General features: G+C 46.6%; 2 protein-coding genes across 2 annotated transcripts; one reads left to right on the top strand and one right to left on the bottom strand.

Annotated features, from left to right (window-relative positions):
- Positions 1 to 14,326: 14,326 nt before the first annotated feature.
- On the top strand, positions 14,327 to 17,142 carry F5Y00DRAFT_253824 (uncharacterized protein; the record flags this gene model as incomplete). Its single annotated transcript, XM_048010100.1, has 4 exons — positions 14,327 to 14,597; positions 14,662 to 15,753; positions 16,227 to 16,934; positions 16,994 to 17,142. 4 exons carry the CDS (start codon positions 14,327 to 14,329, stop codon positions 17,140 to 17,142), a joined length of 2,220 nt encoding a protein of 739 aa, XP_047863538.1.
- A 2,962-nt stretch (positions 17,143 to 20,104) lies between these two features.
- F5Y00DRAFT_112599 (uncharacterized protein) lies at positions 20,105 to 23,650 on the bottom strand. The gene is made up of 2 exons (XM_048003926.1): positions 20,725 to 23,650; positions 20,105 to 20,614 (listed from the first exon to the last, which is right to left on the bottom strand). The coding sequence occupies exons 1-2, from the start codon at positions 23,276 to 23,278 to the stop codon at positions 20,271 to 20,273; spliced, it is 2,898 nt and encodes a 965-aa protein (XP_047863537.1). The 5' UTR covers positions 23,279 to 23,650; the 3' UTR covers positions 20,105 to 20,270.
- Between the last annotated feature and the right edge of the window lie 2,104 nt (positions 23,651 to 25,754).

Genomic DNA, 25,754 nt, shown 5'->3' with positions numbered 1-25,754 from the left:
AATGTACGTGCTCGTTTCGAATTAGTCATCTGTATCGACTCGGATGAGCCGTTGAGATGCCGGGGATGTTTCAGCCATTCCTTCTATGTAGGTAGGTATCTCAGCATCCCGTGTGAGGCTCTCCCTCCTTTCTGCAAGGCGGAGCTACACATTTTATGGGTTTTCTAGTCTGACGTCCGGATATGTATGATAATGTCCAGACCGGCGTTGGCTAATACATAATTTTTCATCTTTCACTTGTCCTACGCATATGCGAGGGGTTTTTTTTTTTTTTTTTCGACGTGGATAGGATTCTTAGCCAGGTTGATCTTCTCTAGCGACAAAGCTTAGTGCTCCAACTAATCGACATTATCGACATTATGATATAAAAAATCGTCTAGTCATAAAAATGCTTAACCGTTCTAAAACTAGTGTAGCGGGATTGCTACGCATACATAGTGGTTTGGGTACCGATTTGATCGTTAGTTTGGGTTACTATTATTTTTACTATCGTATATAATATGGAGGTCGAGCTCGAGGTTCCCCCACAACGGGAAACATGCCTGTTCAACCCCCAACCTGACAAGACGGGCTTACTTGGGTTCCCCTTGTGTATGCGTGCTCGCTCCCTTGCCCATGCACCGAACCCCAAAAATCTCCCCAAGACCTACTATCCCCTGGGCCCTGACAGGCCGCTGAACAAGGGCATTAGGAACGACACTGGTGGGCGCCCCAGCTCCACGGTTCACGTCTGTCGCATCCCTGAGGTGTCGCACAAACCATACCTAGGCAATCGGGCTTATCCCTTGCTCACACTCGCAGACTCGTACAAAGATCCCCTTTATTCTTCCGCTACACGTTGCGACGGTAGACATAGATGCGCCATGCGAGTCACGGCATTTTTACGGGCAAGGATGTAGTGGAGGGAAGCAGGGGAAATGACGGGGTGGGTATGTAAATGGACTTTTGAACATGAGCTATGAGCTAGGCAGTATATAATACATAGTAGTGTATTAATTGCGTGCGCGTAGGCTATTGTAAATGTCCTTTTCAGGTACCTACTTACGCATTGCGTGGACCACGCTATTGTATGATACGTACGTTCGGCCAGCAATGGTACGGAATGGGGAAATACGACAGACTGGGCGAGATCGAACTAACTTCTTGATGCAAGGCGAAATGAAGAAGGGGAAAAACCGCAAACGTTAGGCGTTAGGCGTAGGATTGCGGAGATGAGCGAAGAGAAGGTCTAAGAAGAGTATCACAATATCTTCCCTATACTACATACATAGTACGCTTGCACTTATCTGCAATAAAAGCAACCTAGCCGAGCTCGCTACCAGATATGGATATGCAGAGGAAGGGAAATTCCGCTCGGTTTCACTTTATGAGTACTGTAGATTGTCATCGGTGAGTTCTGACGACGCTACTATACATCTTGCACTGTATAATATTAGTGTAAACAGTATACCATGAGAGCTAGCTTATTTTATAGGACAGCATTGTACACTCTTTAGACAAGGTATAATAGTAGCTACGCACGGGAGACATGGTATATCTGCAGGAACACCGGTCCCGACTGGGACCCCATCGAATTTTCATTTTACCTTAGCACGGACACTTGCTCATCTTCCCTTTTTAAGTCCTACGAAGACGCGTCTGCTATAGCGACCCTACCCTATGTTATAGGTAATAGAGAGGCAGCCTTCTCGAACAATGGACCTTCAGTCACGGTAGGGCCTGCAAGGTCGCGGCAAAGCAGAAGCAGGTGAAGTAATAGCAATGCGGTCAACGCACCCATGCAAGCGCGCGGCAGAACTCTTACTGGATACTCATATTTGGTCAATGCGGTGACTACCTCTTAGAGCTATAATAGCTGTGGGGCATTAGAAACAGTGTAATCCTCTTTATTAGATGTATGATCTTTATAGTGGAAAATCGTCCTTCTCTACCTCCTATCTGTAGGGCTTATAGCGTATCGAAGGCCTCTAGAGATATAGAAACACGCGTCAGGTTTACGCGAACGAACGATCAGACTACGATAATACGGTGGCGTCGTATCGGAGAGCCGAAATGTAGTTATGGAACGTCAATGGAAACATAGAATGTCACAAGACCGTAGAGAGTCGGCTATTTAATGCACTAAAACGCAGGACCACGGCACAGTGGGCAACGGCTTACCTGAATAACTGCACAGGGAAAATGGTGCATAGATAGTACGTATAGAGTACGTATGTCATGCACCTGCAAGGGTCGAGTGGAATGGCACCGTAACATTCGCATTGCATCCTATGGCAAACGAAACAGGGAATGGAAAGATTTGCCCCCTTGTTTGCCTGCAAGGTCCAGGGGGAGGGGTGTGAAAGTAAAGGTAGTTCGAAATCTTTGCCCGCTTACACGGGCGAGAGTTCTCCATCATGGGCGAATCGGACGAGAAAGGCGATCTGGATTTACAAGATTACAATAGCGTATTAAGATGATTGCTAGGCGATAAAATGCACATCTCCTTCAATCTATAAGCATAGACCAACGTTCAGGTTTTGTGGATGCAGTATGTATAGATATGTCCATATGTTGTACCTAGGTAGTAAAGGGGGGATAGCTTTTGAATACATAATTTAGGTACTTATTATTGCGAATACCTAGGTACGTACCGAATTATATAGTCAAATATTAATTTTCGGCTCTCGAATATTGTATGATAGTATGTAGTAATCATCAAGAAATGAATTGGCCTGTCAGTCAATGCGGTCTGGCTACTGCGGTAAGATTAGGTTTGACAAGAACCTTTACATAGCATAGGCCAGAAGGTGGTGTGAGCATCTCGTTCGTCAGTGGGCAGATGGCCGAAACAACAAGGGCGGTAAGAAAGCGAGGACCTTATTATAGCTACTATTGGAGATTGGATGCCTTTTGTCCGTGCTTGGTAAAGAGTAGGTATGAACATGTTCAACCAAAGTATAGAAAAGTCCGGCTCGGATTTAAAGAACTATGTACATACGAACACCTAGGTAAACATACATACATATAGTAATAGAATTAATTGCTTTACCGATGCGGTAAGAGCCTTATTAGTCATTAGGTTACATGAGAGCTCGGTGAGATAACTTCATGACATGAGATAGATATGATACTCAAATATTGAACTTCTATACCTCTTACTCTCTTCAAGGATAGAGAGCTTTTAGGCTTCATAATATGTATATCGTAGCATTACTTAAACTTGTTTAGTGTATATTCGATAGACTACCTATTAGCATTGTACTTACTAGCGGTTTGAGACGCCTTGAGGTTTTTAATATTTTGAAACAGAAGGTTAGAGTAGCCGCTCTGACTTAACGTACCTCCTATGGCATAATGTTGTTCGCGTTACGGGTCAACTTTCAGCTATGATTAGAGATATTATTCCTTTGATAGCATTTGGAAGGCGAGAAACCGAGTTTGGCGCTGTCACGAGCGAGCTGACCATTGGCGATCATGAACACCTTACGCATAACAAAAGACTTTTCCTAGCAATAAGATGTAAACCCTTGATACGGGGCCACATTGCTAATGGTTCTCGGTGGATAGTGTGCGTTCTGAAATGAGCAATACTCTATGAAGCAGAGTAATTTTAGAATTTATATCTGATTTACGAATATTGTAAATAAACCGTTGTGAAGGATTCGGTGCCCTGTTTAGTACAGGTTTACATTAAGCGACGGGCAACTAGAGAAGTTACCCTTCAGCCCCTGACTAAATAGGTTATATGGAGTGTGATAGGATATTTTGTATACTTGCACTATTTCTCGCAAGGCTCTTTCGATATAATCTAAAAGGCTTCTTCGCGACTCTTGGTGTACTGTAATCTGCTGTTGTAACAACTTTGTAACTACGGATTATATGTTCATCAATATAGAAGCGTTTTTTATGATGCCAACCCTATAATTATGAATTACGACTTGACTTTAAAAGAGCACATAAGAGAGCTATATTAAAATGCGTTTAAATAGTGAGCTTCTTTAGAATCAAATACCAGTTAACAATCATTATCAAAACAGAGGATTGTCTTAGGTACCTGTTCTATCTTAAGTAGAGCAACTAGGTACTATAATGGATTTCAAATTTCAATTGAGATGAAAGAAATACAGCAACTATACTAAGTTTCGTGTTTCCAATGCCGAAGAGTACCTGAGGCATATTAACTACGTAAAACATGAAGCTGTTAGTTGAAGCACATTTTTACTACCTAGGTAGTTTCCCTGAACATGATGTGTTTAGTCCAAGGGGAAAAGGTGGAGTATTCTTACTCCTGGTATTTAGGGCTGTATGGGTAGGGAACCCTTGACCGAGAGTTGTCAAATATCGTTGTGGCTCCCGAGACTTAGAAGGCCAGGGGCACCTAGTAGTGTAAAAAGAGGCAAAAATAGAAAGTCGGACGGAGCCGTTAATTGTAGATAAATGAAAAAAAGATAATACCACAAAGAGTCGATATACCCTCATATACTTTTATGACCGAAGCTCTAAAGTTCACAAAAGGTGGTGTAAGATAGGCAGATGAATTTAATAGGCTAGTAAAGAAATATTAGCCTCCCCAAACCTACGCGGTATATGATACGCAATATGGCGAGCTCGTAAATGCTGTCGTAAAGGTCGAATTGTGGTTACAAGAGAAAATACGTGTTTATACTTGGATATTTTGCTATTGTATATTTGATATGGGGCTTGTTCCAGTTTACGTCGACGTTCCTTTGATTGTCCTGAGGATCAGATGGGAGACAACCTAATAGTATGTAGGTACATACAAGACATTCCGATGTTTGCGCAAGCCAATTTATTATATGTTACACGTTTGGCGACAAGAAGCTTTTCAAATAAATGCTTCGAGATACATATAAAGCACCCAATTAATAAAAGCAATTCGGCCACACCATATATGGTAACGGAGCACGTTAATAGTTACCATTACTTTAATTCGACTCTCGTAATAATTACTGCTTAGCGTTTGCTACCTGACATCGTATGCCTTGACATCGTAAGGCACTAGCCCGTAGTTTACTGTATGTACAAATTACTTGCTTGAGGAACACACTAGCTTGCAATAGTAGACAGAACAAAGTTTGCTTAGGCTTTAGTATGATGAGCTACACTATTCATTGCTAGTCCTTTTAAGCTAACAGATTGACCTAAGTGGACTGGTGGACCGTAAATTTGTAAAGCACACACCCTTTCAGTTACTATCCGGGGCTACCCATTCATTCCATGAGATTGGCTATTCACACTGTAGACAAGTACATATTACGCAGTACACCTTTTTATCCCTGTTTAAACTCGGGTGCAATAAAATTATACGTTAGTTGTTGACATGTGATAGGGGCGTCATTAAAACTGGTTTAATAGGTATGTGTATATGTTTGTCTACTAAATATATACTATTAGATACTAAAGCTTATGACCATGATTTTCCATATTGCAGTTGGCTTGATGTTAAATTATAATTGAAGTAGCCTTTGGCTACGATTGAGCACGGTGTTGGTCTAGTTCACCACGTGGGCCATCAATGCGAAGGTGGGCGCATCCTTGTGGATAAAAGGTACAGGTTTTGCGTTCTGTCGGGCGAAGAGCTTTGGGAATCAGGGAAAGAATTTTTTCAAGATCGTTGGACGGTGTGCGATGAGATCCGTCGACTGGGCACCGCTGTAGGCCGCATACTTGGGTGGCCTTGTCCTCCCCAAGAGATTATTACAATACCAATGCATCGAGACATCCTCGCAGTTGAGGAGCGGCAAAATTCTCCGAGTTGACCAGGCTGCCTGACGCTCTTAAAGCTAGCGGGGATCAATCATCAATAGCGTGTCGAGGCCCAGAGGCGCCCACTCACCTCTTTTAACATTGGCCACGGGGTCCTGTATTGATCGATTCCACCATCCAGGCTGCCAGGGGACTTGATATCTAACAATCTGGGGATTTTATTTTGGGCGTAGAAACGAGATCTGCCGGTCAAGGATTGATGCAGGCCTTACATCATGCAGCTCGTCAAACTGCAATATGCAGAACACGACCAAACTCTGTGCTTATACAAATACCTAGCTAAACACTTTTCTCGTCATCTATAACTTGAGATTGTCGAGGTAATTGAGAAAAAAAAGTGTAACGTAAGATATATAAACGAAGGACATCAGTTACCTACTTAGGTAGGTATATAGCGAACACCTAGGCCTAAGACAGTAGCGGGCTTAGGGGGAGGGAAAAAGAGACATGTGAAATATATCTACCATACATAGTAGGTACGGGATTATTTCCGTGACGACAACATGAGCTGGCATCTGAACACTATGTAGTTCACGTGATACCTTGGGCTAATGCATACATACATGCACATGGACGCACATACGTAGTAGTGATTCTCGCGGTTGAATTTGGGGCCGCCTTTGACTGCATGATGTACTGAGTACAAGGCTCGGCTTCTTGCAAAAATGTATGTGGTATTACTGATCATTGATCGGCCCTATTTAACTATGCTTATCTTATGCATAATATAAAATGTCATTTCCGAAGCTACGCGATAGTTGTCATCAGAACCATCTCTATCCCGCTAATGTCTCCCTTCATATTGTATGGTGTCTCAGACATAAGCATGCTGTCAATGAAGATTCGTATGATGCGTAATTACGCCGATCTTGATCGGATTGGGAAGTTATTCATCAGCATTTAGCCCGGGTGTAATACGAGTTGCGTGTTTTTATAACCTAGAATATCTAATAATAATATAGTTCACACGAATCTAGACTTGCCCGAGAGATATGTCATTTATTTAGCTACCTATATCGGAGTAATCCGTGTAAATGGCTAGAAACTTTATATTGAGCCAGCAACATCGTGTCGCGAGCCAGAAAGATCATGTTGACATTGACCGGAATATGATAGGAGTGGCGCGGATACTTAGTATGTACATGCTAAAACTACTGCTCATTTCAACGATTTTTTATCAGCTTTAGAATTGTTTCATAATATCAAGGCAAGCTGCAGAGAGGGGATTCCGCAGATAGACCTGATCTCAAATTTTCTCAATGGCCCGCGAACTGAAAAGGATGGCGCGTCTCTTCTTATTCCGTCCCGCTTTAGGTAGGTAGAGAATAAGGAAAAGCGCCTTTTGCTAATTGCCTCTTGAGCTCTCCTAATTTCGCTCGTAATACGCACCTAACGTATAGCATACCTAATAGCATTTCCCGATCCGCTCTGTTGGTAACGAACTCATTCTACATACCTAGCATACCGGCGCTGCAGTCAGTGTCCACCACGTAGTAACAGTAACATAAAGCAAAGGTAACCTACCTTCTGACCCCATCGTCTGGGGTTTCTTCAGGGAAAAGATACCCACTTGTCCTGTCAGTTCTCGTTATCCCGAGTCCCGTCCTCGATCTCGACGCTACCGTATGTACATGGCCAAGACAAGCCAACCCTGTTGAGCGACAGGTACGTCGTACCGCCATAGGTAACTGGAAAGCATTATACAACTTGGTAATTTTGGTATCTACTCTAGGTCATATACTGCTTGTGGAAGAGACCAAAGCTCGTGCTATAGTATATGCATTAGTCGGGCCTATGGCTACGTGATGCTGTATATAGTAGTCTATGTATTAAGTATCGGGTATTAGTCTGAATACTTAGGTACCTTCTAGTCGGTAGGTAATGATATTGCTAATAAAAGCATATGAAATGGTTACATAATTAGGTATTATATGTGAACATGTAAGCTACATTGGATGCAGTTACCCAATGTGTATGTAATTTCTGTAACTTCAATGTTAAGGATTTGCATTTGGGAAGCTACGGGTATCCTATCATTGGCGATATGTAAATGTTGAAAGGCAAGACCTTGAGGATAGGCAGGGGCAACGTCCGATTATGGAATAGGTATCTCAAGAATGGAATTTGATATCTTAGGTAGGAGCTACTCGTGAGCTACAGGCACCTGCAGTAGTCTGTATGTATTAATTATCAGTCATTTTACAAGGAACATCATCTCCACAAACAACTTCGTCCCGAAAACTAACCCCCTGTTAACACACCTTTTAATTGTAAGCGGCCATTTTCCTACTTCGTTTAGGGTGTATTTGACCCTTGCTTCTGCATGGAAGCCGACTCTACATAATAGAGGACCCTAGGTTTTTGAATCTCACAGCATACGTGCGGTACGTACTACCATCCTGAACTGCCAAGTCCCTGGTAAATCCAAGGAGCTTGAGCTTGAGACTGCAGCTAAACTCGGACGGCTTCAACGGCTATCCTAAAAGAGATACCCTGTCGCTCGAACATCTCCCGTTCCTGTCAATAACTACATACATACATGTAGTTTTTAGCGATCCAAATTCGCGACTCGATTATGCACTCAGGTGGGTATGTATGCCTTCTTTGCAAAATTATGGTTGGTGGTCAGCCGCTAATATACATCTAGATGACCATCCTGAAATTACCAGAGTGGACCAACTCGACGTATTTGCGGTCAGTTTCAAGCAACCTTAAAGGTATTCCGCCGCGGCCGTTCGGTGTTAAATCTGCTTGATTGGCCATTTCATCCATATTGTAAGTAACCGGTTGTCTTTACTTTAAGCTTGAAATACTCCCGGCGTCGCACACTGCCACTTGTTTCAAGGGGTGCACCTCGCTACAAAATATGACATCGAAGTCCGTATGGAGTTACCATTCGCGGCGCACAACCCAAGTGGGACGAACCACGCGTGCTTAAGTGTCGGTTCTTATTCTCATTATGGAATCACGGCGAATATCCTTTCCGTCTATCGGATCTGAAATGGAGCTATGGGCTATGTGAGACCTCTGTTACCAGCGGACGGACCCTCAAGTGGATTTGCGTGGGGGAATTGGATAGTCATGTGGTGTTCTGACATTTTGAGACCAAACATTCATAGGTACTGATGGCCATTCCTCTTTATATGCGTATACTAAATGCAGTTCCAAGTGGGATTGATATTGCTCGCCTGAGCGCATAGGCTTTTAAGACACATTCCAACTATTCCTGAAAATATGAAGGACGGAGAAAGAGAATTCTCCAATAACGACCTCGTCGCTTATATAAGATTATAAGTCGAGGCCAGTTTCTGTTTTCATTGATCATTAGATCTTATTGTGGTCCAGATCCCTGGAAAATGCGATTCCTAAATATCGGCGGGTGCGCCGCCTAGATGCGCGCAGCGCCTCTCACGCGCCCCCGACCCTGAAGCTCGTCCCAAATAACCACGGGATACCCTGCAAATGCGAGTGTTCTGCATGGGAAATACAGAGATCGCGTCAAGGCTTCCAAAGTATCTTAATAGATCTCTTAGATCTTTTACGTATGAAGCCAAAGTCGAGATCATCATCTGTTCATACCATCTATTTTTTTCTATAATATTTCTCCCTTCACAATACTTATTTATTTCGCGTTTTTTTTCTGCCTCTCACAATTGTGCGACACTGATTTCAAGCCTCCTATCCGTTGTATGCTCTATTTTCGCGCGCGTGGATTCAGCCGTCGATCTGAATCAGGGTTTCTCGGAACTATTGTACCCCTGCTGCTTCCCGCTCTTAATGATCCCTGAGGGTTCTCCCCATCATCCCATCATCCTAGGAGGATTACAAGGTGACCATAAGAAATACCATGTTGTATAGGCTGCTTTAGTAGTAAAGATCTTTGGCTGCGCTATAGCCTTTATTCTTCGTGTTCACGATTAACTCCTATCTAGGTAGTTTACTGCTATATCATCAAATTACAAACCATAAGTAGTACTCTCACGCAACGAGTACGTGCTTGTTTATCTGAGAAGGCCAAATTATACAACGAGCGCAGGAGCCAATCATCTTTGGAGCCTGTCCCGATATCCGTCGACGCCCGTCTTTCACTGCAACCTGTTATCTTGCTGAATGACAGCAGGGCGTGACTGTTAGCTGAGTCAGAGTCCTTACCATCCGACGTTGACGCATCCAGAGACCCGGTATTATCGGCCGTCTGTATCTGGCCGTTCGTGTCTACATCACTTGATCCCAGATTGACAGGTATCAAAGAGGCTGAAGATTCGCCTTTCTGATGCATGTGTCAATCCCTGATCCCAGCAGTTCAGCAGAGTGCGCCAGGCGACCGTCTGTTGGTTGACTGCCGTTCTATTCACATATTATTGGTCACCGGCTTGATACCTTTTACTCTACTCGAAGCGCTTTGAATCCTCTGGTAAGGACACCACGGTTCCTATTTTCTTAGCGTCTAGAAAAAAAGCGCGTTGATTTCAACACCTTCAAGTTTGTCAGGTTGACGTTATCAACTGCTACATATCGAGGTAGCATTCTATCCTAGCTATGAGATACACCCTTGTATTTCTTGTTCATTAGCCGTCAATTTACCCTCAGATCGGATTTTAAAAATTGCCTTGTAACCCATGCCCAATATAATTCCATCGACCTACCTATCAAAACTTCACTGATGCGGAAGTTTTCGTACAGCTAGTCACTCGCACATTGCTATCACTTGTATAATCTCGCCTATATCTTTAATACTACGTATCGGGCTTCACTCCTGCTTTTACCCCATCATATACTCGGTGTCAGAGGCGCCGCAATACGTAGTTGGTCACCCAATTTATGAAATGTCATTTTGCCGAACCCCAGTAACTGCGGCCTGTCCCTACACCCCTCCAACACCCCATTCCTTGTCGTCCCCCCATTCGCCTTGGGGAACCATGCATTTGTTTCCTCATTCTCCTGGCGGTATCTGACTAGACAAGGCTGGCATGCATGAACTAATATGGCAGCACAGATCTAATCCCGGGGCCTGGCCACGACAGATAACTTGCAGAAAGTTACGTCGCTTGCGTTGTTGATGCGCGCAGCTATCTGCAAGATTTGGCAGGCATAGCTGAAGCTCATACCTAAGACACGCGATTCGACCTCACTGATACCAGTGGAAAGGTTCAACCTTGCAAAAAAAAGAAAAGAAAAAAAACCACCGAAAAGCCACGAGGGAAACGCGGGATTCTGTCGAGAGCCGCGAACCGAATACCCAACGCTTTGGATTGTCCAGCATAGGCATGACACGGCTTCTACTACACTGTATTGCCATTTGATCATCTGGTTATTCGGCCAAACTTTCTCGACCCTCTGTTTACTAATTCTATCGTAGCCCGAGGTGCGTATAATTGATTATTCTTTCTTTGAATGAAGGTTATTATTGTTACACTGTCCACTGTCCACTGCCTACTCGCCTTCACTATCATGCTCATCGTCATGGAATTTTCTTACGCACTAGCTTCCTCGTTTTCTACCGCCTTCAACGATACATCTCCTTCTCACTGCACCTACGCGCATCTCAATTTCTCGGCAAGCTTCAGCTGAAGGATTTACGTGACTTTGTCATTCGTTACTGTGTACTCTCGTCGATAGAATATTTTCTTATCGATATCTGTTACTATTAATAATATCGATGTTTGTTGATGGTCATCAATGTTGTATCCACATCATTATACATTGGTCATTATGTTACTGACCTTACGATAGAAAAGAGGTCAGCCACCCGTCCTTCAGCAAAATACTTGGGGCTACCATTGTCTCTTTCATTAATCATTATAACGATCTTCCACGATTGAACGGATACAATCATTACAACATAGTGTGAGTATGTCCATTCCATTTTCGTCAAGTATAATTGCTTTAAAGTTGTATGTCTATGTGCGCACTGGGAAATGCAACACTCATCCCGGCTCTATAGTACGGCATGCGGGGAATTTTTCCCATGTACGGTGTGGTCTCTTCTGTTAATCCACCTGCCCTCCCATGTTTTCCCATCAAGTTAAATCATGTGGAGAAAGCCAGGCCATCTCTGGTCCATTGTTTGTTTCTTTGCTGATTTGAGATACATAGCAAAACCAACAAAGACCTATAAATCCACCTAGAGCCAGACCCCATTTACGCTATAATAGTTATGAAGATGGGGCAACACCGACAGGTTTCTAACTCGTACCTGAAGGAGGAACAGCGTCCAGACCCGGTGAGTTTTATCTTATTTACAGGTATGCTTCACCACGATTCTACATCAACGCCCCGGAGCAAGTGCTACTTCGCGAATGTAGATCTGCCGGCTCGCAAGCTCGACCCGAGTCAGCCCAGCCGTACGACGTTCGCAGATGCTACAATGCCACAACCCAAGCCGTTCCCGTGTCAAGCATGCTGGAGCAACGCGTCGTTATTGCAACGCGTAAAGCTTAAACATGGATCATGATATCTATATTGAGTTCCTGCGTTTCCAGAAGGTCGTTGGGCTTATTACACTACAAGCCAGGCTACCTAGATCAGTCTTGAAGTCAAGGGAATTACAGGGGAGCATGCTTGTTTCACAAGCAACAAGGATCCGTCTTCTGGAACAGGGCTTGTGCGGGTTGCCTTAGTGTCCCCAGTCTGTTTTCAAGGGTGATGATGCTTCTAATCCTATCAATTACCATTTAGAACGCTGACGTGCCCGTGATGCCCCCTGCCCAAGTGGATGCGGGGAGACCAAGGAGCTTTCTCTTAAATCCACGATTCATCATTTCATTACTCCGTATGTTTTGCTCGGCAGCCACACTGTCACCATTTTGATCAAAGCTTTGTATTTTTTTCTTCTTTCTACACCCCAAATGTTTCATGGCGTAAGTGCCAAACAAAATGAGAAAAAAAAAAAAAAACCGTCTCTAGGGGGCTAGAGCTGTTGGAGAGAATCTTTTCCATTTTAAGCTACGACCTAAGAAAAAAAAAAGTTCAGCGGGTTTAGCGGGTTCAGCGGGTTCAGCGGGTTCAACGGAATCGAGTCCCTTCAAAATATCTTTTTTTCCACGCTATATCCTAGCGCTATATAGGGTCGATTTCCTCCGGCTTAATTCCAACGTACAATAAGTTGGGTTAGTGTGGTGGGCATTATCATACCTTCGGGGCAGAAACAGGAAAAGGGAAAAATAATATTCGACCGAAGTCGTACACGGTACTTCACACAATCATGGAGGGTTCAAGCCTAACAGAGAGTGGGTGTTGGCCATCAAGTGGATCCGGTACAATTCTCCAATAGGTATCACGGAAGTCCCTCAGGACTCGCTGTTGTTACCACACCACCATGGCTTTGGTTCAGAATTTAGCAGAGGACCGAAAGAGAGAAAAAAAAAAAAAAACTGGCCACCGAGTTATGTTTCCTAGTCAAGTGACTGGAGACTCTACCGGCTAGGAGAGTTTCGACGTGAGGATCGTCCAGTACGTCGTCTCAATGCCTGGACGAGTTTCGTCGTGAGCGGTTCTCTGATCCGCCAGTTCGATTACACGCAATTCTCGAGTACCTCGATCGTGCCCCGTACACACCGCCTTACTCCCTGAGAACTCGCGAAGGACCTCTCCCCTGTACTGTTGGCTAGCCCCGGGCATAGAATACCTCATTGGGTAGGCTAGCCCTGCTTGGCCGTGCCGCCATTGGCCACTTCATCTAAAAATGCAGCTGTCCCCCTTGCCCCCTGTCACGTTTCTTCCATGCGATGTCCCACATCTTGATCCGTCCACACCCTAACACGAAATCTCCAAGTTCCCATTTCTCATCGTTCACATTTCATGCTTTGCCGCAGGCATTGCACGTCCTTCCTCTACCAAACTAAGCAGTCATATCGTTCCTGTTAATTATCCCGGAATGAGAGGCTTCTAAGGACGTACATATTGATACATAATAAGTCCCATCCATACACTAGGTCCCAGTTTTACACCTAGAGGGTACGCCAAAGGTATCCTTACCTCGATATTTTCATACCTTGCGATCTCACCTTACATAGCTCAAATAGCGTTGACCCTGCCTCTACATCGTCGCATTTGGCATCCTCGCTCCGATCTCAAATCTGCTTTTGCCCTCTATTCTCTACACTAGCTGTCCCCCTGTCAAGCGTGTATACATACATCTCTCTCATAACTAATACCCGACGTGTTCGAGGCATTGTTGTTCTTGTCGCGTCCCAAATAGGCTTGAAGGAGAACCTAGTTGGTGAACTTTGAGACTTTCGGGTTCCGCTTCCGATTCCTATCCACTCCTCCCTTTTAGGAGCAAGCACCTGGTGGTGTCATTTCCTGGTACTGCAATTCTTTATCTCTTACGGTAGTATGCTTAGGCCCCTGGTCTTATAACCTATACCTCCCCCCGTCGCTTAAGCAAGCCTCACCCGTTGAACCTCGTCATTAGGAGACGCTTAAGTTCCTTGGACCTTGACAGTGTCAAGAAAATAAAAATTACCGACGCGTCCTACTTTCTTTTTCTTTTCATGGTTGTCGTTACTATTTGGCTTTGACACTCCAGAGTTCAGGACTAATGGTTGTCTCCTCTATGCAGCATCATCCCCACCACTCGCAGGGTCCGGCGCCTCCCCAGCACCTACAGCATCCTCGGCCCTCGAGTATCGTTCACCAGCAGCATCACCAGGCGCCGCAACAGCCGTCGCAACACCCTTCCGCGTACTCGTCAACACATTCGATCCAGCCAGCTTATCAGCAGACTGGACACGCACCGAGTGCTCAGCACGCGCAAGATCTGCCCTACTACGCTCACCAGAGCCCTTACAGCACTCCAGGCACAACGAGCGGATATACATCCGCAGGTAAGTTCACGTCGCGCGTCGTGCGCGTTGCTTCAAGTCAATGCATAGGCTCATACATCGCCAGACACCTCCGATATGATGGCCGCAGCTCAAATGCCTAGACCATATCCTCCGATGTCTTACCATACGCCCCAATCGAACTCGCCAGCTTCTGTCGCGTCGCCATCAGGTCACGAACAACACCGAAGTATCTATGGTCAGCCAGCATCGCAGCTACAGCCTCAATCGATGTACTATGGCGCGCAACAACCGCAATACTCGTCTCTGCCGCCGCAAGCTCCCTCCCCGTACCAACAGCACGCTCAACAGCCACATCAACCTATGGCCTCGCAGCCAAACATGATGATGTCTCACACGGGCCCGCAGCATCAGATGACGCAGCATGCAAGCCAACACGCGCAACCCGGGATGACGGGAAGCCCTCGGCATACTAAGATGGAGCCTCAGATGTCCTCGCAACTACAACGGCCCACGCCCGGACCCTTAGGAACTTCCCAGCCAGCTCAAAATGGCGGACAATTATCAACTCCTACCGGGTCATCAACGCCTGGGGTTAACAATAATGCAGCACCGGGGCCGATTCCAGCGACTACTCCGCTGGTCGTGAGGCAGGATAATAACGGTGTGCAGTGGATTGCCTTCGAATATTCCCGCGACCGGGTAAAGATGGAATACACGATTCGCTGCGATGTTGAGTCAGTAAACACGGACGAGCTTAGCAGCGAGTTTAAGACGGAAAACTGTGTCTATCCCAGAGCATGCTGTCCCAAAGATCAGTACAGAGGGAATCGGTTGCAGTATGAGACTGAATGCAACACCGTTGGTTGGGCATTGGCCCAGCTCAATCCATGCCTCCGCGGGAAGAGAGGGCTTATCCAGAGAGCTGTCGACAGCTGGCGGAATAGCAATCAAGATCCTCGGTTGCGAAGTCGACGCGTGCGCCGAATGGCCAAGATGAACAATCGCAAGGCGGTTCAGACTCCCCACTCCACACACATGTCCGGTCCCAGTGGCCCGGCAGGGATGTCAACCCCTGGGGCCATTGGCCCTGGTGGCGGTACGCCCATGGGGAAGCCTGGGATGAGTAACATGGGTCCTGCGATGCACCATCACCACGCCCACGAAGGAGGTGCTCAGGGTGGAGGAGATGAAGTCGGTATGTTTCACCAGATGTGATTCATGCGTTGCTATTGTTGCTGTTGTTGTTGCTGTTGTCATTGTGCAATTACGTGATACCTCTTATCATTATACCTCGTGCCTATTCGGTTATTTTTGGATTGGATGCCTTTTCATGTTTATATAACGGCGCAAAGCCGCGGGCGCTTTTGGAGCACTGGGGGACTGGCACTATTCTGTACATTATCTAGCTGCCATGCACTTGGTAGTCCTCGCTGCTTCGGGACGGTCTAGTCGTCTGTCTGATAGCAAAAGTTGCATGGCATTGCTTTGCATCTCGCTGCACAAACACACCAAGCGCACATATCACTACCTCACGCCGCTGTCTTTGTATTGGAACCCTTTCTGTCACAAAATTGCAAATATCACATCGATTCGATTTTTTTGCTGCCTTAATTTGCGCAATTAGCGTCTCGGCTCTGGTGCAGTCCGCTAATTTGAATCTCTGTACAGGGGATGGAGAGTATGTGGATGGATCTCATCATCACCATCATCAAGCACCCACCGGGCCGGGATCTAGAAGCCAAGACGACGTCCGCCCGGCTCAAGTTTTTACTGGCTATCCCCAACAGTACCCTAGCCACCCCGTCTCGGGATCGTCCATGCCGCCGATCCATGATGGACTTGGCGCTTCTCACCACAACACCATCGTAGCTCGACGCATGAGCAGAGATGATGACAAAAACCCGGAAGGCTTGTTTCCTGATATTCCCGATGCTAAGAAGCGCAAGTTTATACTGGTTGAGGATAATAAACGCAACTCTCGCCTTCGTGTACGCGTCACCCTTGAAGATGTGAATCCTAAAGAGATACCCGATTCATTTCGCAAGAGTTCGGCTGTATTTCCACGCAGTTATTTCCCACGTGAAATGCAAAGCCCACCTCCGAGCGCCACGGGTAGTCAATTTTTCGAAGATGACCTTAGCGACGACAACGTTGAAGTTGACGGCGGGCGAGCCAGGCATGCCCGTAGGGGAAATGTAAGAGAACGGGTCATGGTGAAAGCGCCAATGTCTGATGGAAACGAGGCCGAGGTTGCTATACCGAGGATCAAAAGGGGCACGCGTATAAAGGAAGTACGACTCAACGACCTAGCTTACCGCATGGCGTGGATGCATAGCCGTGTGTTTGCGGGCAGGACCGTCTTCCTACAGCGAGCACGTAAGTTTACATTCCAAGTTTGTAGGCTACGCTTCGAACATAGCGCTGACATTTACTAGTTGACTGTTACCGTAACAAGACTTGCACCGCAATCGAAGGCATGGCGCAAGACATGAAGACCATGGTACCCCACTACGAAACCCGTGTTGGCAAGCGAAGATGGGGCGAGCGAATGCGTCGTGGCGAGAAACGAGACGACGAGTCCTAGTTCGAGGTGGCTCGTCTTCTACTTGCTCCGTGTAGGTGGCCATTAACTAACAGATACCCGCCGTTCGTCATCCTTTATTTAAAGCTCCTCTTGTACGTCTCAAACGCGTGGCATCTTGAGAGATTCTTTATTCCGTCAATCTGGCGCATAAAATAATAGCTTCACACACATATTGCGTACCGCGCTTGTATCATATCTGCGCTTGACAAACTAACAAAAAGGTCAACGACGCCGCACGACCAGCCTCTTATCTCACAGAAGCTTCTTTACTCTGGAAAGGGGGCTCTTTGCCCGTCATTTCCGACCCCGACATTTCGACCCCTTCGATTTTCTCAGATTCATCTTAACGGCAGGAGTTTTCACGTTTCATTACGATAATGGTCTGTTTCTTAATTCCCACATAGGGCGCTTTAGTTCTACCTTGCCAGGGTCAGCTGCCCCAGGTTGGGTTGCCGGATCGCCTTGGATCTACGTACAATTGTCCACGGGAAACAATCTCGGGATAGAGGAGTTTACGTCCGTTCTGTTTTCAATTCATAGTGGGCTGGGAAAATGGAAAATGGAAAACTGAAAAAAAGGAACAAAATGAGAATATGCTATAAGCCCTTCCACGCAGGCAAAAAAAGGGGGTAGCTGTACGAGAGATACCAAACACTAGTTTATTTTTCGTTGTCGGTCAAGGGTGATGAAAAGGGGTGAGGGAGCATGAGGTTCAGTAGCCACATGTGATAGGCAAGAAGTGGGCGTCAGTGATCGGGTTTCTCTAAACTGATCATGGCTAGTCTTATAAGCCAGTGAGACAGACACGTATAACTTCATATCAATACTAGCAGTGACTTTACTTTACCCTTTGGGATGAGTTCCTCATCTTATTCACATGTTGTGACTTGAGCCATATGCAAGAGGAGTCATTTCAATTAGTATTGGTTGGTAGGTATGCATCTAGCTATGTGTGCTTAATGGATATGATGGGCTACGACGTTCGTATATCCATACATGATGCGCGGTTGTCTTAAGGTTAGTGAGGCCGTTAGATGCCTAAGTTAGTTACCCGCGCCTCCCGAGACAAGAGCGCCTGGCGGCCTAGATATTAACTTCTTAAAACGGCGGACGATGCACCGGACTTTCTAGGCTTCGCGACTTATTAAGTCCCTAACATACCTAGTGGCTGAGTCAATTTGAACAGCAGACAGCCCCTTAATGCGAAGATGGCACGCGACTAATAACATATACAACTACTACTTGAGGGATGGGCTCCTAATCTATTCTACCTCGGACTCTAGACTTCTTATTGAGAAGGCATGTAAAGTAAGTAGAAAATAATATTGGCGTCCTATGATTTTAGGTATCAACTAAGAAGTACCTAGCAAGAGATCCGGGAGATTTGTAAGTTCCCAGGTATTAAAATTTACTCGTTCACCAAGCGAGGATACCTGACTGTTTGTTCCCCTATTTTAATCCATATCGCCTAGTTTCTTATTTACCTACCTAACCTACCTACTTAATCCAAAGGTACCTACCCAAGTGGTCATCACGGGGGGGTAGGTAATAAAAACGCGTTCCATTATTTCTGAGTTCATCTCTCACACCGACATGGCATCAGGAACGGCCCGTATTTATAAGACACTGCGGTCCGGGAGCGCCCGGCTGTGGCCACACGGCCACCTTGTCTCAAAACCGTGCCTCAGGGGGTCAGATCTCGAGATACCAGGTGCCCATATCATTTACGCATCTACCCGATCATCTTTACAACAGCTGAAGTAAATTCGAGCACCGTAGGTAGCTAGTGTCTACGCGTAGGTATTTATCCATCTTATCCTACCTAGGTATCCTTTCTCTCTGCCTAGGTTAGGTTATGTAGGTAGGTAATTACGGAAGAGCAATTGTTGTGATAACCGTATCGTAGTAGGTAACTGACCTCGCCGAGTCACTTATTTAGGAGGGAAACCTGTTGTATGTACTACCTTTAGATACTTGCTTATTGAAAGATAAAAAGACATGGCGCGGATACCTACCTGCGTTACCCACCCGGACGGGCCGGTGCCGTAGTGAGATGACGGCGAGAGGGCACGGATAAGTACCTACCTCTACCTACGTCTCGCACGTACGAGTAAACAAACTAATAAGCTTAGTGGCAGATGTGTGGTATGGTATGGTGACCCAAGGGGTGATAGATATGACAAACCATAAATTAAAAATATCTTGGGCTTACAAAGAATATACATACATGGCTCCCTTTTCAGCTCGTTAGCCACATAAGCCTCACTCACACCGTAACTACTTACTACCTAGTCATTTCACTCTACTTTTCGACATTACATACATTCTTTGTAGGTATAGTACTTGAGAACCTGTCGAATACATAGCATATCTCCATTTGCATAACTCGTATCATTCATATAAAATAAAATATAAAAAAACACGAAAGGAATCTACGGGGTATATCTAACTAAGACCTTCCTGTCTGTCACATCATCCAACTCAGCTCCCCACCACCCCCCTTTTCGCAACTCTTCCTCGTAGCGCTCTTCTTCTTCGTCTTCTTCTTCTGCGGGTATCTGACTTTTTGGCGGTGATAATTGTAAGTGGTAACAAAGGGGAAAGGGTCATCAGAGAGATGGAGAAGAGAAAAAAAGAAAAAGCCAAACGACGGACTATACATAACATAATAATCTAGAAAAACCCCAAAATACCTATATATCCTTATTCCTTCCCTTATCTTGCACCCTTGCTCCGTACACGCTCGCTCGCTCGCTCGCTCGTCAACCCGCATACATGTAAGTCGTATCGTAATCATTCGTATATACGTAAGATAACAAAGAAAAAAAAAGAAAAAAAAATTCCATCATCCCTTCCCGCACACATACATCTTTCTTTACATGCATCGTATCGTATCATCTTCTTCTCTTCCATATACACACGCACATACACACATATATAGGTAGGTATATATATATATATACCCCTGACGCGCTCGAGTCTACATATCTCAAAAGATAGATCTGAAGACGGTTGGTTCTCCTCGGTGATGGATGGATGGATGGATACACGGGAACGAGAAAATAGCGTATCATATACATCTTTTATATAGTAGTAGTAGTAGTCGCGGAAAAGGTAGGCTGGCTTAACTAACGCCTGTCGCTTGCCTTGGTAGACACGGCGTCGTAGTCGCGATGAGAAGAACGGTGGGGACGGGTCTCGTGGCTGGTGTTGCTGCTGACGTCGTACTCGATCGCCCTCCGGCCGCGGACGTCGCCGTCGTCGGAATCCGAACCGTGCCTGTGCGCGCGGCGGGGACGGTCTCTGTCGTCGTCCCGGTCGCGGTATTTTCTGTAGTCGTGGTCGTTCTTGTGGTCGCGAGGGTTGCTGTGATGGATGCGCCTCTCGTCGTCCGAGTAGTCGCGGTCCTCGCGGTGGGACTCGTAGTTGCGCTCTTGGCCGAACTGCTTCTCGTATTCTCTCCTCTTCTCGGCTGCTCTGCTCGTTAGTAAATGTGTTGTGTTTTGGAATAGATAGATATGGGATGGATAGGTAGGCTTATATAGCTAGCTAGCTAGCTAGCTGCCTCGACTTGGAACGTACCTCGAATCTTGGCGGTGTCGTTGGCGTATTTCTGGATGTCCTCCTTGGTCAAGACCCGTAGAACGATGACGAAGTCGTCGCGGACTTCGAAGCGTTCCTTGCCGTTCTCCAGGGCGGCGGGGTTGATCAGTTTCCTGTTGATCTTGGTCCAGCGGGCACCTGGCGGGACGCCCTTCTTCGTCTTGTCGTCCTTGTGCGGCGCGACGCCTTCTCGGATAGGGTTTTGATCCTCGGGGAACTTTGCGCTCGGCGGCTTTAGGATGCCCTTGATGGGCTTCTGATCAGACTTCTCTCGCGGAGGCGAGACGACCCGGACTTGCTTCTCCCTCTCTGCAGCAGTGATGTTATCACGGCCGCGAGACTCTTCGCGCGAGCCGGTCGACATACGCTCCACGGAAGCAGAACGAGTCGTCTCCTTGTCTGATACTGCCTCCTTGGCGGTTGGCTTCTCCTTTGTCTTGTCTTGATCCTCTTTTGCGGCCAGTTCCGCTTTTACGTCCAGCAGATCAACCGTGTCTGTAGGATCAAAGGTTGAAGAGTTACGGCGCCGCCTTCGCGTTGCTGGTATAGAGTCTTCGGGGATTGACGAGTCGTCTTTCGAGTCTACAGCGGCGGATCCGTTAACTCTGGTTTTATCATCCCGGCTATTGCGCTCGAGTTCACGTTCAGCCTCTCGTTCTACTTCACGCTCTCGCTGCAATATTTCTTTCTCTCGCTCTCGTTCCCGCTCCCGTTCTTTCTCGATCTCGCGCTGGCTTTGCTCCCTCTCACGTTCGCGCTCATAAGCCCGCTCACGGACACGCTCCCTTTCAAGTTCGCGTTCCCTTTCGCGTTCCCTAGAGCTTGACGTCGAGTCCGCCTGCTCTTTCCGGGATTCCCGTCGCGAGTCTACGGCGACTGGCTCTTCTCGAGGGGAGGCTTTTCGTTCTATATCCTTCTCCCTAGGCTTATACTTATCCGCGGTGCGAGAGCTTCCGGTGTCTTTATCTTCATCGGGGTCTCGTCGTCGTGGTGAAACTTTCCGATCATCATCCTTAGTAGTGTCCCTGGGTACAAGGCCCACCGCCGCAGCAGCAGCGACACCCAGTCCGGCGGCGATTTTGTCGCGAGTTCGGCCACCTACGCCGTTCTTCTGGCTGACGCTATCCTTTGGGTCCCGGACCGAGTTAGTTCGGCTTACGGTGTCCTCAGTAGGCTTTCGAGAATCGTGACTCCGAGTATAGTCGATCGACTCATCAGAGCGGCGTCGAGGCTCGCGCTCTGCTACGTCTCGTCGCTGGCGTCGATCGTCGTAATCGCGCCGATCAACTGACCTTGCCGGACGATCCGCGCGCTCCGGTTCTAATGTGTTCGTGTTCGTGCGGATCCCGAATCCGCGAGCAGGGACATCATCATCGCGGTATCCGTCCTTACGGTCCTGGCGACGATGCAGGCGCTCGTCATCTTTGGAGCGGTAGATTTCCTCGGGATGCGACATGCGCGCTGGCGCGTCTTGATATAAAGAAACTGGGCGCGGTCGAGCTGTCTTGCGGTCTGGCGACGGGTCTCTCGGGGCTTCAATCCGGCGTAGGGGATCAACCGGCGGAGCAGCAGGTACCGGTGGTAAAGCAGGCATAGTAACGGTAGGACGATCATAGACACCAGCGGCTGTAGTTCTGTTGTAACGCTCGAGTGCGCTAGATGAAGGAGGTGGTCCGCGACCGCGAGTATCATAACGACCCAGATCGTTACTCACGACGTTTACGGTAGGACGGTGGTAAGAACGATCAAGACTCTCCCTCCGATTTCTATGGGGTAGCTGGCGATCATGATCCAAATCGTACCTAGCCAAATCGCTAGGTTTTGTATACTCATAGCCTTCGTTATCATAATCGACGACTGCCGTGCTATTGAGGTCGAAGGATGGAGTCGTATAATTGGCATGAGGAAGCGAAGAGCGGTAATAATCGGTTGCGACATGCGTTGGGGGTCGAAGTCTGTCGTCGCCGACTCGTTCCCTCAATCGGGAGAATTCCTCATTGCTTAAGGTTGCGCTTTGAGTATAACCATGGCCATATCGAGCCTGGCTTCGAGAACGTATTGAAGAGGCCGGTTGCGTATAGTAGGTTTCATCGCTTGACCGGTAGGGATCGCGCGACGGACTAGTTGTACGCGCAGCAGACGACGTATGAGAGGAGGCGCCGTGAGGTCGAGAAGCGTGATTGGTGGTAACTATAATAGGCTTTACAGGATTGGTATCTACCGTCGACGAACGACGACGGGATGTATTCGAATTAGAGCTTCGTTGTGCGGCGACGGCGGCGGCGGAAGCAGATGCAGCAGCAGCAGCAGGCTCTTTAGTAACGTTATAAGTGGTGATAGTAGCAGTGGGATTCGAGGTCACTTTATGATCAGTCGCTCTTCTTGGGACAGCGGCATCATAACGAGCCGTCTGAACTGTATGAAGATCCCCGCTGTAATGAGGGTTATACCCAATATTCACGGGCATCGATGCTCGCGCGGGGTTAACTTGAGGCGACCTACGACCCGAATAACGGTATCGTGGCTCAGCCATAGTGTCGACTAGCTTATTTAGCTTATTCAGAATATAATATGACGCAGCGCAAGTCTTCTGCTAGCCAACAACGATCACGATCACGATGTAACCAAAATTCGTCTTCTTAGTCGAGGGTTGAGGGTTGGCGGGTTGGCGGGTTGGTTGGTGGGTTGTCTTTTTGGATGTGAGTCAGAGAAAAAGGATAGAGCAAAATTTAGAAAAGCTGGAAATTCCGCAAAGACGGGGGTGGGACGGACGTAATTATGTCCGGCTTATATTATTAGGTCTGGTGTGAAAATGACCAGGTTTCGTGAGTAGAAGATTTTCCAAATTTGGGGGCGAAAGGAGTCTTGTGCCCTTCTCTTCCGTACGTTTTTGTCAGGTCATAGAAAATAGAAAAAAAAAAAGAATGGGTCTACCTGGAACAAAATAGGTGAGTAAAAGTAAGCCTATGTATTAAGAATTCCAAATGGCTCTCGGAGAATATGGTGAAATTTTTTTATAATGGCGACAGTCAAGGTACGGAGAACGGGAGGCCGATAGAGGACATGGAGTTACATGTACATACCAAGGAACGAATAAACGAATATCGAATATCCTGGTAAAGAAACTGGCGACGATAAGGGTCCCTAGTACCGCGGGGTAGAAGCCATGGAAGGACTGAAAGGTTGGAGGGGTTGTATCGTTACGAGTTTGTGTCGTCGGGTTGGGCTGCACTGCTGCAGAACAGGGAACCGGCGGTGAAATTGGGCCACTAAGAGGATGGCAGGATGGGGACCCTTGAGACAGCCACGAGCCACAAGGTACAATACAGTATTCAGTATTGTAGGTTACAGATCTTCTCTGCTTTCTGCCTGGTCTCTCTCTCTTCTTACACACTCTTACAAACTTTCACGAACTCTTCAGCCGGGAAGAGGCAAATCATGTAAGTTGTTCCAGATCTGATGGATCAAGTGATCCCCGACCAAAAGTGCAAGAATGGTGCAAGAATGTACTAGAGGAACCGGCCCAAGAGATCAACCAGGTGCGCGGTGATGGTTGTGGGACTGTGCGCTTTATCGGCTTTATTGTATTTGCCTGAAGAGGATCCGTCCCTCTACCCTCCAAGTCGAATTGGTAATATAGCCAATAATGAGCGTATGTAGTAGTAGGTAGTATGTAGCAGGATGTAGCAGGATGTAGTGTAGCGGGGTGTCGTGCTTTTGTGTGCCTCGCAATCACGGACTTAAATCTCTCAACTCTATAATGGACGTCCGTCGGATATGTGCGATGTGCGACTCCTACTATCCCCCTCGCTCCGGCAGTGGACCGACCAAGCAAATAGATAATTCTCTATATAACTGAGGTAGTTATAAAGAAAGTATCCGTTGGCGGGAATAGTAATAATAGCCAAGAGGCTCTCTATATGGGAATAAACGAAACGACTGGTGAGAGAAGCCTGTAACTAACTATTTTCTAACCTAGCTAGCTGGTGGATTTCACCCTTGTGCAGCTAGGTGAACTCTTAGGTAAGATGTCAGTTAAGGTTAGGTCAGGTCATGTATGTATATGTAGGTGTGGTTTTGCCATGCATTGCAGCAAGGGGGGTGGGGTGTGATTTGATTGAACAAGTCGTATGGTTCGAAATGAGAAGAAACACGGTAGAATTTCGAAACCGTCCCCTTCACGTCCTGCTATTGGTTTCTTTTTTGGAGAATTCCGTTGTCGAAACGACGTCAACTGATCTGATGACAAGAAACCCCGTTTCCCGGTCAAGTTAAGAGAGAATGCCCAAGAGGCTAGCTAAGAAAGCTACCTATGTAGACCAAGACGGGGAGGTATGTAATAGAGCAAAAGCAACGTCGCTCTATGTAAATGAAATATGATAAATAGTAACAATGACGATGGTGTGGTGGAGGATGTGTCCACTTGGCGAATAGGATGGAGAATGCTCGGCGATGACGTCCCGCTTCGCAAAATAGAATCGCGTTGCGTTAATGGTAGACTTGGCTGCTTGGGTGACCTAGGCCGAGGGCTGGTTACGCTGAACCGGAAGACTAGGAGAATCCCCGTTCGAAGGGAAGGGTACCTAGGTAGGGTTTAACGAAAGGATCAAATGTTCCCTATAAAAATAAAAATAAAATAAAAAAGACCAGGTAAATTGACCTAGATATTCCGCAACATGTGTTAGTACGCTTTTCTCTCTTTCTCTTTCTCCTTCCTAGATCGTATTATCCCCCAGGAACACGAACCAAATAGCACCCGAATCAAGATCAGCGACCCGAGAAATTACGCCGCTATTCTGTCCGTCGCAGGTAGGATCGACTGTACATACAGTCGCAATGTCGTGGGGATGGGTTGGAAATGCTTTCAAATTCCAGCGTATTATATGTGCGTAGTAGTATGCAGTATGTAAGTGGGAATGGACTTATCAAGTAAGCAATCTATGTAGGTACCAGAACTGGCGTGTAAGTGTTCAATGGTTCCTGGATCTATTATAGACATAGACTAATAA

This window comes from Daldinia vernicosa, assembly GCF_022497035.1.
Source record: "Daldinia vernicosa strain CBS 139.73 unplaced genomic scaffold F5Y00scaffold_32, whole genome shotgun sequence".
In the NCBI taxonomy this organism is placed as follows: domain Eukaryota; kingdom Fungi; phylum Ascomycota; class Sordariomycetes; order Xylariales; family Hypoxylaceae; genus Daldinia; species Daldinia vernicosa.
This window is presented reverse-complemented; position numbering and strand designations above follow the sequence as displayed.

Excerpts from the sequence above, each read along its gene's own strand:
- F5Y00DRAFT_112599 (XM_048003926.1), bottom strand. The coding sequence starts at position 23,278 with ATGGCTGAGCCACGATACCGTTATTCGGGTCGTAGGTCGCCTCAAGTT. Across the intron at positions 20,615-20,724 it reads CGACACCGCCAAGATTCGAG|CCGAGAAGAGGAGAGAATAC; the intron begins GTACGTTCCAAG and ends CGAGCAGAGCAG.